The following is a 12,713-nucleotide window of genomic DNA, read 5'->3' as shown; positions in this document are numbered from 1 at the left end:
AAATGTATGGCTGTGTTCATACAGTTACTGCCCTGCAATCTTCCAGCCCATCAGATTTGCAGGGTGTGTTAGAATGGAGATCTCAGCCCTTGGCAGGCAGCGCTTCTGGGGGGCAGCTGTGGGATCCTGCTGCTGAGCATTTAATGCAAGAGCTGCTGTTTCACTGCAATTTAGATTTCAGCATGTTCAGGGAGACAGCTGCTGCCTTTCATTTTTCTTAGTACACCAGGCTGCAGTAGGGAACGTTTCTGTTGGAGCCGACATGTGGTGGGGGGCAAGAGAATAGGAGGGACATGAAGAATAGAGCTTCTGACTTGACTGTTGTGTTGTTCATTCATGTTTGTTGGGAGCAGCAGCAGAATCACAAGTGTTGAACCCTATTGATTGGTGTTCTGTTGTGTTTTCTTTTGTGCAGAGGGCCCAAAGTAATTTTTTGTAGATCTGTAGAGTTCAGTGAAGAATAAGAGGGTTGGGAAGAAAGACGTAGATTATTGCTTGAGGTGAGTATGGAACATCTGTTCCCTGGTAACTGTGGCTGAATGCTGAGCATGGGGAGGGAACACGGCTATGGATGTGCACGCAAAATTAATTCAGGACCTCCAGAAGAGCCTGAAGCTTTGTAACTGTCAGGGAACAAAAGGCTGTTAGTATACTGGTGTGTGTAACATCATGTTGTGATGTCCAGCCACGTAAATCACTGCATCTCTCTCTGTTACAGGAGCAGCTAGCTAACTAGGTGTAAGGGAAGTGTTTAAGAGAAACAGTGAATTTAGAGACTTCTGCGAGTAGTGGATTCAAAAACTTCTCCTAGGAATATGTTAGGTTTTCATTAGTTTCTGGATCGTCTTAGGAAGCATAAGAATTCCAAATGGAAACTGAAACCAAACTAATAAAACCTTTCTTGAAAAGAATCATGTCGTATTTGTTCCTTGAAGAAGTTGCCAAACAACATTACCTTTTAAATCCTTTCAAGGACCTAACAGGAAAAAATACTGTCAAACCCGGTTAGGCAGTGTTTCTGAGCTGGCGCTGATGCTCTCGGGTTCCGGGGAGCCACGGGAAGGCTCCAGTCCAGACCGTCCGCTCAGGCTGGGGCCATTGAGCTCTGGCTCGGCCCTGGAGGCTGTGAGGGCAATCAGCAATGTCAAAGGCCTCCCAGGCCTGGGCCAGGCTGGGCCGGAGCAGTGCCCCCAGCCCTCCAGGAGCCTACGGGCTCTGCCAGGCCCAAAAGGACACTGCCCCCTGCCCAGGGGTGTCTTGGCCTGACAGCCGAGCCCAGGGCAGCGGAGCTGTCACACTCCCCGCTGGTTCTGGTCGCTCTCAGGCACGAGCAACGCCCGTGGGTGCCCTGGGCAGCACAGGAGCAGCACAGGGGCACTTGCCAGGGCCTGGGGAAGCACAGGGGTCAGCCTTTACACAACGACACAGCAGGCATGCTGCAGGGGACAGAGCCAATGGCAGCGGGCGTCAGCAGCTCTGTGGGGCTCTCAGCCCGCAGCATCGACCCCAAGAGCTGCTCTGTCCCTGCCTGCGTGCCTGGCTGATGGGCAGGGCTGGAGGCCTTGGAGAGCAGCGGCCATTGCGGGCACGGGGCTCCCAACAGCTGCCCCCTGGCCCAGCTGGGCCCCACTTGAGGAGGAAGGAGGCTGCCAGCCCTGGCCTGGCTGAGCAGCTCCTGCCTCCTTTGGCTTCTGCTCTGGGCCCCACGCTGGCCACCCCGACAGCCCCTGGGCCAGGCTGTAGGAGGGGCTGCTTTGCCATCACCTGGCTCCCTGCCATCAGGGCCCTCCTGCTCCCTGTCGCACATGGCGGCTGTCAGCGCTGAGTCCCTGTCCAGGAACAACACGGTGTCCTCGAGGTGCTGGTGCTGTCTCTCTGTGGAGGGAAGAAGGGTGTGGGGAATTTGCAGGACATGCCCAGAGCAATGAGGGTGCTACTCCCTGATCAGCCCTGCGTGAGCCCTGCTCCTGTCCGCCTTCTGCTCCCGTCGTCGCGTTCAGGAACACCGCGGTCTCCTCTGGATGTTCCTGCGCTGATTCTGGGAAGGGAGAGGCAGGTGAGCCTGCAGCACAGGCCCAGAGCTCCGAGGTGTGGGGCCCCTCTGGTCCCTGGGCAGCTGCATCCCTGCCTTACCTTCTCCTCCCGTTGCCAGGTCGCACTGACACACGGCCCGAGCCCTGCCTTCCCTTTTGGGGCCAGGGGAAATCTCTGCTCCTGGCCCCGGCACTGGGAGCTCTCTCAGCCAGTCAGGGAAGGTGATGCTTCGCAAGAGAGGCATGAGCATTGCAGGAAAGCCTGCATCACTGCAGTCTTCCCAAAGGGCACCAAGAAGAAGCCAAGAAACTGCAGGCCCATCAGCCTCTCCTCCATCTCCCGACAGGTGACACAACACCTCCTCCTGGATGTCATCTCCAAAGCTCGGGAATAACAGGAAGGGAAAACCATGCTTGAGGAATCTCATAGCCACCTGTGCTGCAGTGACTGGCTGGGTTTGTGCGGGGAGAGCAGTGGCTGAGTTGTCAGCTGGAGCTTCAGCGAGGCTTTGTCCCTGTCTCCCATAATATGCTCCTGAGGCAGTTCAGGGAGAGTAGGGTGGAGAAGTGGACAGTGGAGCTCCAAACTCAGAGGGTTGTGACCTCAGGGGGCCGTGCTGGGGCCAGCCTTGTTTGCCTTATTCCCCAGTGACCTGGCAGAAGGGACAGAGCGCTCCCTCAGCACGTTTGCTGATAGCACAGAAGTGGGAGCAGGGGCTGATGCACCACAAGGCTGTGCTGCCCTCCAGAGGGACCTGGACAGGCTCGACAGCCGAGCAGAGAGGGACCTAACAAAGTTGCTCAGGACAAAGCCTCTAGAAGAGCTCAAATTGCGAGGCAAGAATAGTTGTTTTGGTAAGGTCATGTGGTGATGTCCAGTCAGGGGAACCACTCAATCCCTGTAAGTTCCAGAGCCAGTTCCTTAACTGTGTACAGAAAGTCTTTGAGGCAAACTGCAAATTCAGAAACTTCTCCTAATATGAAGTTGGATTTTCACAATTTTCTTGCATGCTGGATGAAGCATAGGGATTCCAAAAGGGATGTGAAAGCAAGCCAATAAATCTTCTTTTCGAGTTCACACGTGTTTCCTGCTTGTTCCTTGAAGAACTTGCCAAAAAATGTTACTTTTGAAATCCATTCAAACACCTAATAGGAAAAAATATTGACCAAAATGTTAGCCAACACTGTGTTTCTGAATAGGAACATGTTTCTTGTGTCAGTTCAAGATTTGTACCAGGGTTTGGGGATTTTGGTGTGGATGCTTTCAATGTAAGTTGCTTCTTTGCAGGACTTTGAATAATTAGACTTTGAATAATTAGATCATGCACCAGAGACAACATTTTACTGTGTCCTGCTGTCCAGTGCTGAGAAGGGTTGAGGAAGAGTCGGTGGCTGTGTGTCGATGCATAACTTGCGGGAGAGGCACCGGAGCACTTCCCAGGGCCTGGAGAAGCAAACGGGTTCCTGGTGCTGAGGACAAAGTGTCCACAGCTCGGGATTGCATGGCTGAGCTCTTCTGGCTCCTTCTGCCTCAATGCCTTGCCGAGACACAGGTTCCCTGCAGAGCCCCGCGTGCAGCTTCCCAACGCTCCCCTCTTCCTCCGCCTCCACCCTGCCTCCTGGGTAAAGGCATTCCCTGGCATTGCACCTGCTGTGCCTCCCTCCTAGTTCAGTGAAGGCATTGTTTTCCACCCAAGGGGGCTCTCCCCTGGAGACAGGAACATGGGTGAACTCCCGGTGCCCCAGCATCAGGCACGTGCAGGGTATCTCTGCTTGTCAGCCCCTGCCCTGTTTCCCTGGGGTCCCGCTGACTGTTCTAGCAGTCAATGATCTGGACTTTGCAGGAGTGTGTTTGCAAAGGCGTGAATGCGAAAACTCTACAAGAACGGTTTGCGTGTGTCCCGTCTTGACTTTTTTCAATATAGTTGCTAGAAGGAAAGCACGGACAAAACTGGCAAAGTTCTTTAATGTGGGAAAAGCAATTGACTCCTGAGCTGAGCACTGTTGCAAGCTCTCCAGTCAGATACAAGGTAATCTTTCATTGAATTTCCCGGGTTTCCATAGAGTCAGTGTAAAGGATGAGCTTTCTCAGAAGCTTAATACTAATTTTTCTGCTTAATAGGAAATGTCAAATTCATGAGATCGTTAGATGACAGGAGAATTGAGGTTGGGAGGCAGCTGCAGTGGTCCCCAGCTTTATCTCCTGTTCCCAACAGTGATCAGCACGGGCATGAAATCAGGTTCATCTCAGTTTACTGCAGAGAGGTCTTGAGGAAAACATCGGTTCACCAAGAGCAGGTTTGGAATCTGTGCAGTGCAAGAGACTCTGCACAAGCTCTCTGGGCAACCGACTGCCAGGGGCAGGAGCCCTGGCGTGGCCGTGCCTGAACAGCACCTTTGTGCCTACAGTGCCACCCTCGATGGCTGCCCTGGGGCTTGGGCTTGGACCCTGCACTTGCTGCAGGAGTCTCTGGCCTGGTTCCGTGCTGACCAAAGGCTTGGAACCATGTCAGAACCGCGGTTCCCAAGGGGGCAGCCTCAAGTGGCTGCCGGGCATGTGAGGCCATGGCTGCGTGAATCTTGGGAGCAAGATGCTGATGTCAGAGTGGCCATTGTGACACGTGCAACCAAAGCCCCACAAGGGAAGGCTGGGCTCAGACCGTGTGTCAGTGCGACCTGGCAACGGGAGGAGAAGGTAAGGCAGGGATGCAGCTGCCCAGGGACCAGAGGGGCCCCACACCTCGGAGCTCTGGGCCTGCGCTGCAGGCTCACCTGCCTCTCCCTTCCCAGAATCAGCGCAGGAACATCCAGAGGAGACCGCGGTGTTCCTGAACGCGACGACGGGAGCAGAAGGCGGACAGGAGCAGGGCTCACGCAGGGCTGACCAGGGAGTAGCACCCTCGTAGCTCTGGGCCTGTTCTCCAAACTCCCATCACTTTTCTTCCTCCCACAGAGAGAGAGGACCAGCACCTGGCGGAGACAGCGGCGTTCCTGCACAGGGACTCAGCGCTGACAGCCGCCATGTGCAACAGAGAGCAGGAGGGCCCTGATGGCAGGGAGCCAGGTGAGGGGCAAAGCAGCCCTCCCACAGCCTGGCCCAGGGGCTGTCGGGGTGGCCAGCGTGGGGCCCAGAGCAGAAGCCAAAGGAGGCAGGAGCTGCTCAGCCAGGCCAGGGCTGGCAGCCTCCTTCCTCCTCAAGTGGGGCCCAGCTGGGCCAGGGGGCAGCTGTTGGGAGCCCCGTGCCCGCAATGGCCGCTGCTCTCCAAGGCCTCCAGCCCTGCCCATCAGCCAGGCACGCAGGCAGGGACAGAGCAGCTCTTGGGGTCGATGCTGCGGGCTGAGAGCCTCACAGAGCTGCTGACGCCCGCTGCCATTGGCTCTGTCCCCTGCAGCATGCGTGTTGTGTCATCGTGTGGACGCTGACCCGGACACCTGCGGAAACAGACGGGAGAAATACGGGCTCTGTGCCCACATGTTCTGCCTGGTGAGTGGCTCCGGGCACTCCCTCCCGCATTGCAATGGGCAGTCCCTGCCACCCTGTCTTCATCACCTCTTCCCCTTTTCTGCAGTATTTTGCCACTCTTCTTTTCCGGCAAGAAAAGAAACAGGTTGGATTCCTGGGTTTTCTTCCTCAAGATATCCAATGTGCAGTCAGGCGGGCGGCACAGAAGGTGAGAGCCTGGCAAAAGAGCAGGGACATTTGTGCCAGGAGACGTTTGCCAGAGCTTAGCCCAGAGCCCCAGCAAGAAAGGCCGGCCATGCAGCCAGCTGTGGGACAAAGTCTGGCTCCCAGCAGCTCCAAAGAGGCCCTGGCACAGGTGCTTCCTCCACCAGCTGGCTCTGTGGGCTGAGAGCCAGCAGCAGCCCCATCCTGCTCCCTGCCCGCAGCCCTGGGGCTGCCTGGGGAGGCCCCGAGGCTGCCGCTGATGGGGCTGCCTGGCTCATTCCAGCACTGCTGCGTCTGCGGCCAGAGCGGGGCCACCATCATGTGCTGCGAGGAAGGCTGCGACAGATGGTTCCACCTGCCCTGTGCCAAGGAGGGCGGCTGTGTTACGCAGTACATTGCCCCATACAGGTAGCTCCTCTCCCCTTCTGGCCACCCTTGGGGAAGGACCAAGACTTTCTCATTATGCCCGTCCTTTTGCCCCCAGGTCCTACTGCCCTGAGCACCGTCCAGAGCAGATGGTGCAGGTGACTCCAGAGCCGGGCACCGAATGCCCCATCTGCATGGAGCCAGTGGAAGACAGAATGACCTTTACCACCATAGTGTGCCCAACGTGCCAAAGAGCCTGGTTCCACAGGGACTGCCTCCAGGTGGGAGCCATGCCCTCAGGCCTGGGACACAGCAGGTGCTCAGCAGCACCAGGGCCTGGCTCACACTGCTTCTGTTTGCCCTGCAGGGACAGGCCATGCGTGCTGGTTTTTTCTCCTTCTGCTGCCCCCTCTGCAGAGACGATGGCATGTTCGCTGTCGAAATGTTCATCATGGGAATCCGCATCCCCTTCAGGTTGGTGTCCTTCTGCGGGGCTCACAAGACAGGAGGGTGCAAGTGCCGTGCTGTGCCAGGCCCTGCCCCAGCAGTCCAGGCCCTGCCCCATCCAGGGAGTCTGGACTTGCGCTTCTCACGGGACTTGGAAAAGCATTGGAGGAAGAGCAGGGACACCCTGTTACGTCCATGCGGTCAGGGCAGCAGAAACACATGAGCTTTTCCTTTCCCCATCAGACTGCCAACATGGGAGGACAACGACGCCTTCGCGGATCTGAGAGTGCGTCACAGCAGGTGCAATGCCAGGGAATGCCTTTACCCAGGAGGCAGGGAGGAGGCAGAGGAAGAGGGGTGAGTTGGGAAGCTGCACCCGGGGCTCTGCAGGGAACCTGTGTCTCAGGAAGGGCTCAAAGCGGAAGGAGCCAGTGGTGCTCGGCTGCACAATCCCGTGCTGGGACACTTTGTTCTCAGAGCCATCAACCCGTTTGCTTCCCCAGGCCCTGGAAGCTGCTCCTGTGCTCCTCCTGTGCTGCCGAGGGCACCCACAGGCGCTGCTCTGGCCTGACAGTGAGGAGAACCCGCTGGGAGTGTGACAGCTGTGCTGGTCTCGGCACAGGTATGAGGCAAAGCAGGCGGGTGTCCCTGGGCTGGGGCCAGTGCCCAGGCTGGGCACGGCAAAGCCCATGGGCTCCTGGAGGGCTGGGGGCAGTGTTCTGGTTGGGCATGGCCTGGGAGGCCTCTGACATTCCTGTTTGGCTTTACAGCCCCCAGGGATGAGCAGCCAGAGCTCAATGGCCCCAGCCGGATCAGACAGTCAGGACTGGAGCCTGCTCACGGCCTTTCAGAATCCGAGGCCATCAGGCCGAGCTCCAGCAGCGCAGTGCCATCGGGTCTGGCTCCCCAGTCTCCAACTCCAGGGACCAGCAGCCACAGAAGCCCCCGGCATGCAGTTTCTTCCTTGGCAGACACCGGCAGCGCACGCACACCAAGGGCAAGATCCAGCAGCTGGACGGGCCCTGAGGACAGGGTCCATTCCAGACATGCTGGGCCTGACCGCAGGCGAAGGCGCTCTCAACAGCAGAGGCGGGCCTCAGATGGGGCCGTCCGGTCGCGGAGTCGCCGTGACAGGAGCAGTAGGAGAACATCAAGTGCAGAGAGGCGCAGGCAAAGGGAGACACCGTCACGGGCTTCCCGCAGACACAGCCGCTCCCGGCAGCAAGCTCATGCCCAGAGTCCACCTGCCCGGTCGAGGAGTTGCCATGACAGGAGCGGCAGGAGAACGTCGAGGGCAGAGAGGCCCAGGCGAAGGGAGACGTCCTCAGGGACGTCCCCGAGACGCAGCCGCTCCTGCGTGCAACGTCGAGCCTCGGATCAACCTGTCCGCTCCAGGAGTCGCCAGGACAGGAGCAGGAGGAGAGCAGCAAGTGCTGAGAGGCCCAGGCGCAGGGGGACACCGTCGGGGACGTCGCGCTGGAGCAACCGCTCCCGCCAGCCACGTCGGGCCTCAACTGGGACCTCCAACAGCAGCACGTAGTGTCACCTTTTCTTTCTAGTCCCTCTGTTTGCTGCCGTAAGTGAAGGTGAGAAGGGTCAGTACAGGGACCTCGAGACTTGCAGGTCTGTGGGAAAACCGAATTAGCTCTTGGCATTTCCACGATTCTTGATTTCTATGTTACCATGTATTGTGTAGGGAAAAGTCACTTAAGCACATAGCTGATTAAAAAGGACACTCATTCCTGTCTTTAGACAGATATTTCCCCACTGCTTACCCTTGAACGTGAATCCTTAATGGCTTGGATACCTTTAGGGAGACATGACGAGCAAGGTGGCTCTTAGGGAAGCTGTCTTCGAAAAGGACATGTGTTGAGTCGCTATCCTTAAACAATCTCATTTCAGTAAAGCCTTTCTTCAGTAAAGCAGAGGGAGAAAGAAGAGAGTGAGACACTGCTTTCAGTGTCTGAAGAAATCGATTGCGACACTGCTGCTGATTTAAAACACTTGCTTGGACCTTCAAAGATGAAACCGGAAAAGACAGTGGAAACAGGCTGGGACAAAGAGGATGCACAGGACTCTGCCCCAGACGAACGTCTGGGACCTTTGCCTGAAAACGACAGAACTCAGGAGTCCAGTGCTTTCCAGTTTTCCTTCTTTGGAGACACAGAGGAGTTGGGCATCAAAGAAGGTAAGAGCAGAACCCTCCTAACGGAGCCATTTCTAAGGAACGGCTTCTGGCAGGCACTGTAGAGCAATACGGTGTAAAGAAGGTCATAATCCAGAGGATTTTCAGCAGCAGAAGTCAGTACTTCTGCTGAAGCATTCTGATCCTCATTGCTGCTTGCCAAGGCTGTGGGAGATTAATGAGAGGTAACTCCTGCTTGCATCTCAGGAATTTTGAAAGGCACGCCTTGAGAAGGCATTGGGATTTTTGCAGAGCGGTGAAAAAGCTTCCCCTAAACTTCTCAAGCAGGGAAAAAGGTGGCACAGCAGTCATACCAAGTTACATGGAAGCCAACAGGATTTTAAGGAAAATGGGTGTTAAAGTAGAGGGAGGAACAAAATCCTGGAGTTGACCCCAAGCTCCATGAACATTCTGTTAGTTACTGAATTCTATTCCTGGACCTTCAGAAAAGAGAAACTGAAGGATCACTGGGGAGTCCTAAGCTCGGATAAAATAAGGCCTTATGAAATGCAGATGAAGGAATATTTAATCAAGTCTCAGTCAGGTAGGAATGAAAGGAAACCGTGCCAAGTTACCCAAAATATTAAAAAACAACACCACAAAGCAACAAGCCCACCACACTTGTGCTGAATTCAGAAGCTATTCACTGTCTTCTGGATGTGATGCTAAATGTTTAAGAATGCATAGGAGATGCCTAGAACAAAGTGGAAAATCCTGGAGGAGAGCTACAGCTCAGAAAATCAGGGAGAAGAAGATTTTGTCCTTCCTAAATCTGTCTTCTCCAGTGTAAATATTTCACTTGAAAAGAGGAATTTTTCCGGGCAAGCAGAGAAATAATTTGGTTTTGACTTGCTTTCTGTTTTGGTGCTGGTTTTGCAGAGCCTTACGTACTTGGAATGATAAAACCGGAAAACGTCAGGTGGCAACAGGATTCACATTTCCAAGACATCCCGTCTGGGGCTGCTGGTGAGCCGGAGATGTCAGAAATTGAAAAGCACCAAGGAAGGCAAGTTCCATTTGTATTTGTTGTCTACTTGGCTGTAGTAGTTGGATGCTGTGGGAATATTAATGGCAGCACTGAGAAAATGGGAAACTGACACTGCACACCTCTGAGCAGTGAGAGCCAAAAGGCAAAGACACAGTCAATTTTATTGTAAAAAGTGGGGTTCTTTAATAGAAGGCTTTATTTGCATACTATGGAGTAGAGCTCTTCCATGTACACCATTTCTCTGAGGCACTACAGCTCTAACTTGTGCTCAGGGCATTTGATAGGACCTTTGACAATGCTAAAACCCCTTTGTACTTGTCTAGGGTTCTTTCTCTACCACGCACAGAAAGTGCTAGAGTTCTCTTCTTCTCCATAGATGACGAACGCCTAAGAGGTATGACACAACTTGTTCAGTCCCCTTTTCTATATTTTTCCCTTTTAAACCCTCACTGGACTTGAGTAAGGAGGAAAAGATGCCTCCTGGTTATGAATGCTCTGTAGTCAAAATTTGCCATCCTTTCTTGTGGTCAAAGTTGTGGTAGAATCCCACGAGACAGTCCTGGTAAAAAATAAAGGCTGAGCAGCTTTCTGCCTTTCCTTTCTTTCAGATAATTACCTCATAGCTATAGGAACTTGTAGAGCTTAGGAAAAAAATAGTCATTAGACAGGTTACCGAGACATTTGGGATCTTTTCAGGTAGGTCTATCATTTTTAACTTTTTCCTGTCTTTCTGGTGTTACTGTTAGGAATGCTGAGGGTTCTTGTCAGCGGTTCTTCATCCTAGTGAATCTGGGGCTTGCTCTTCTGAAGCCAGTGAATTTTCTATTTCAAAACAAAGACAACAACAACAAAAGAAAACATACACAGCCCCAAAAATTACACAGGTTGCCAAAACAATTGCTTGTTCTATTTTGTAGACTATAGTCTCAAGTCAGGCTTAAATGACGTTCCTTTCTTGAGACTTGTTAGATAACGCTGATGAAATGTATGGCTGTGTTCATACAGTTACTGCCCTGCAATCTTCCAGCCCATCAGATTTGCAGGGTGTGTTAGAATGGAGATCTCAGCCCTTGGCAGGCAGCGCTTCTGGGGGGCAGCTGTGGGATCCTGCTGCTGAGCATTTAATGCAAGAGCTGCTGTTTCACTGCAATTTAGATTTCAGCATGTTCAGGGAGACAGCTGCTGCCTTTCATTTTTCTTAGTACACCAGGCTGCAGTAGGGAACGTTTCTGTTGGAGCCGACATGTGGTGGGGGGCAAGAGAATAGGAGGGACATGAAGAATAGAGCTTCTGACTTGACTGTTGTGTTGTTCATTCATGTTTGTTGGGAGCAGCAGCAGAATCACAAGTGTTGAACCCTATTGATTGGTGTTCTGTTGTGTTTTCTTTTGTGCAGAGGGCCCAAAGTAATTTTTTGTAGATCTGTAGAGTTCAGTGAAGAATAAGAGGGTTGGGAAGAAAGACGTAGATTATTGCTTGAGGTGAGTATGGAACATCTGTTCCCTGGTAACTGTGGCTGAATGCTGAGCATGGGGAGGGAACACGGCTATGGATGTGCACGCAAAATTAATTCAGGACCTCCAGAAGAGCCTGAAGCTTTGTAACTGTCAGGGAACAAAAGGCTGTTAGTATACTGGTGTGTGTAACATCATGTTGTGATGTCCAGCCACGTAAATCACTGCATCTCTCTCTGTTACAGGAGCAGCTAGCTAACTAGGTGTAAGGGAAGTGTTTAAGAGAAACAGTGAATTTAGAGACTTCTGCGAGTAGTGGATTCAAAAACTTCTCCTAGGAATATGTTAGGTTTTCATTAGTTTCTGGATCGTCTTAGGAAGCATAAGAATTCCAAATGGAAACTGAAACCAAACTAATAAAACCTTTCTTGAAAAGAATCATGTCGTATTTGTTCCTTGAAGAAGTTGCCAAACAACATTACCTTTTAAATCCTTTCAAGGACCTAACAGGAAAAAATACTGTCAAACCCGGTTAGGCAGTGTTTCTGAGCTGGCGCTGATGCTCTCGGGTTCCGGGGAGCCACGGGAAGGCTCCAGTCCAGACCGTCCGCTCAGGCTGGGGCCATTGAGCTCTGGCTCGGCCCTGGAGGCTGTGAGGGCAATCAGCAATGTCAAAGGCCTCCCAGGCCTGGGCCAGGCTGGGCCGGAGCAGGGCCCCCAGCCCTCCAGGAGCCTACGGGCTCTGCCAGGCCCAAAAGGACACTGCCCCCTGCCCAGGGGTGTCTTGGCCTGACAGCCGAGCCCAGAGCAGCGGAGCTGTCACACTCCCCGCTGGTTCTGGTCGCTCTCAGGCGCGAGCAACGCCCGTGGGTGCCCTGGGCAGCACAGGAGCAGCACAGGGGCACTTGCCAGGGCCTGGGGAAGCACAGGGGTCAGCCTTTACACAACGACACAGCAGGCATGCTGCAGGGGACAGAGCCAATGGCTGCGGGCATGAGCAGCTCTGTGAGGCTCTCAGCCCGCAGCATCGACCCCAAGAGCTGCTCTGTCCCTGCCTGCGTGCCTGGCTGATGGGCAGGGCTGGAGGCCTTGGAGAGCAGCGGCCATTGCGGGCACGGGGCTCCCAACAGCTGCCCCCTGGCCCAGCTGGGCCCCACTTGAGGAGGAAGGAGGCTGCCAGCCCTGGCCTGGCTGAGCAGCTCCTGCCTCCTTTGGCTTCTGCTCTGGGCCCCACGCTGGCCACCCTGACAGTCCCTGGGCCAGGCTGTAGGAGGGCTGCTTTGCCCTCACCTGGCTCCCTGCCATCAGGGCCCTCCTGCTCCCTGTCGCACATGGCGGCTGTCAGCGCTGAGTCCCTGTCCAGGAACAACACGGTGTCCTCGAGGTGCTGGTGCTGTCTCTCTGTGGAGGGAAGAAGGGTGTGGGGAATTTGCAGGACATGCCCAGAGCAATGAGGGTGCTACTCCCTGATCAGCCCTGCGTGAGCCCTGCTCCTGTCCGCCTTCTGCTCCCGTCGTCGCGTTCAGGAACACCGCGGTCTCCTCTGGATGTTCCTGCGCTGATTCTGGGAAGG

General features: G+C 54.3%; 1 protein-coding gene across 1 annotated transcript; it reads left to right on the top strand.

Moving 5' to 3' along the window:
* The first annotated feature begins 4,696 nt into the window (after nt 1–4,696).
* LOC147651040 (E3 ubiquitin-protein ligase PHF7-like) lies at nt 4,697–11,578 on the top strand. Its single transcript, XM_086845438.1, has 16 exons — nt 4,697–4,728; nt 4,824–5,097; nt 5,426–5,517; nt 5,603–5,704; nt 5,984–6,108; nt 6,185–6,347; nt 6,434–6,540; nt 6,757–6,870; nt 7,017–7,135; nt 7,284–8,099; nt 8,416–8,701; nt 9,578–9,704; nt 10,010–10,080; nt 10,295–10,382; nt 11,083–11,167; nt 11,386–11,578. The coding sequence occupies exons 2-10, from the start codon at nt 5,055–5,057 to the stop codon at nt 8,051–8,053; spliced, it is 1,635 nt and encodes a 544-aa protein (XP_086701564.1). The 5' UTR covers nt 4,697–4,728; nt 4,824–5,054; the 3' UTR covers nt 8,054–8,099; nt 8,416–8,701; nt 9,578–9,704; nt 10,010–10,080; nt 10,295–10,382; nt 11,083–11,167; nt 11,386–11,578.
* Nucleotides 11,579–12,713: the final 1,135 nt, after the last annotated feature.

Source organism: Cyanistes caeruleus, chromosome 11 (genome assembly GCF_971803275.1).
Source record: "Cyanistes caeruleus chromosome 11, bCyaCae1.hap1.1, whole genome shotgun sequence".
NCBI lineage: Eukaryota > Metazoa > Chordata > Aves > Passeriformes > Paridae > Cyanistes > Cyanistes caeruleus.
This window is presented reverse-complemented; position numbering and strand designations above follow the sequence as displayed.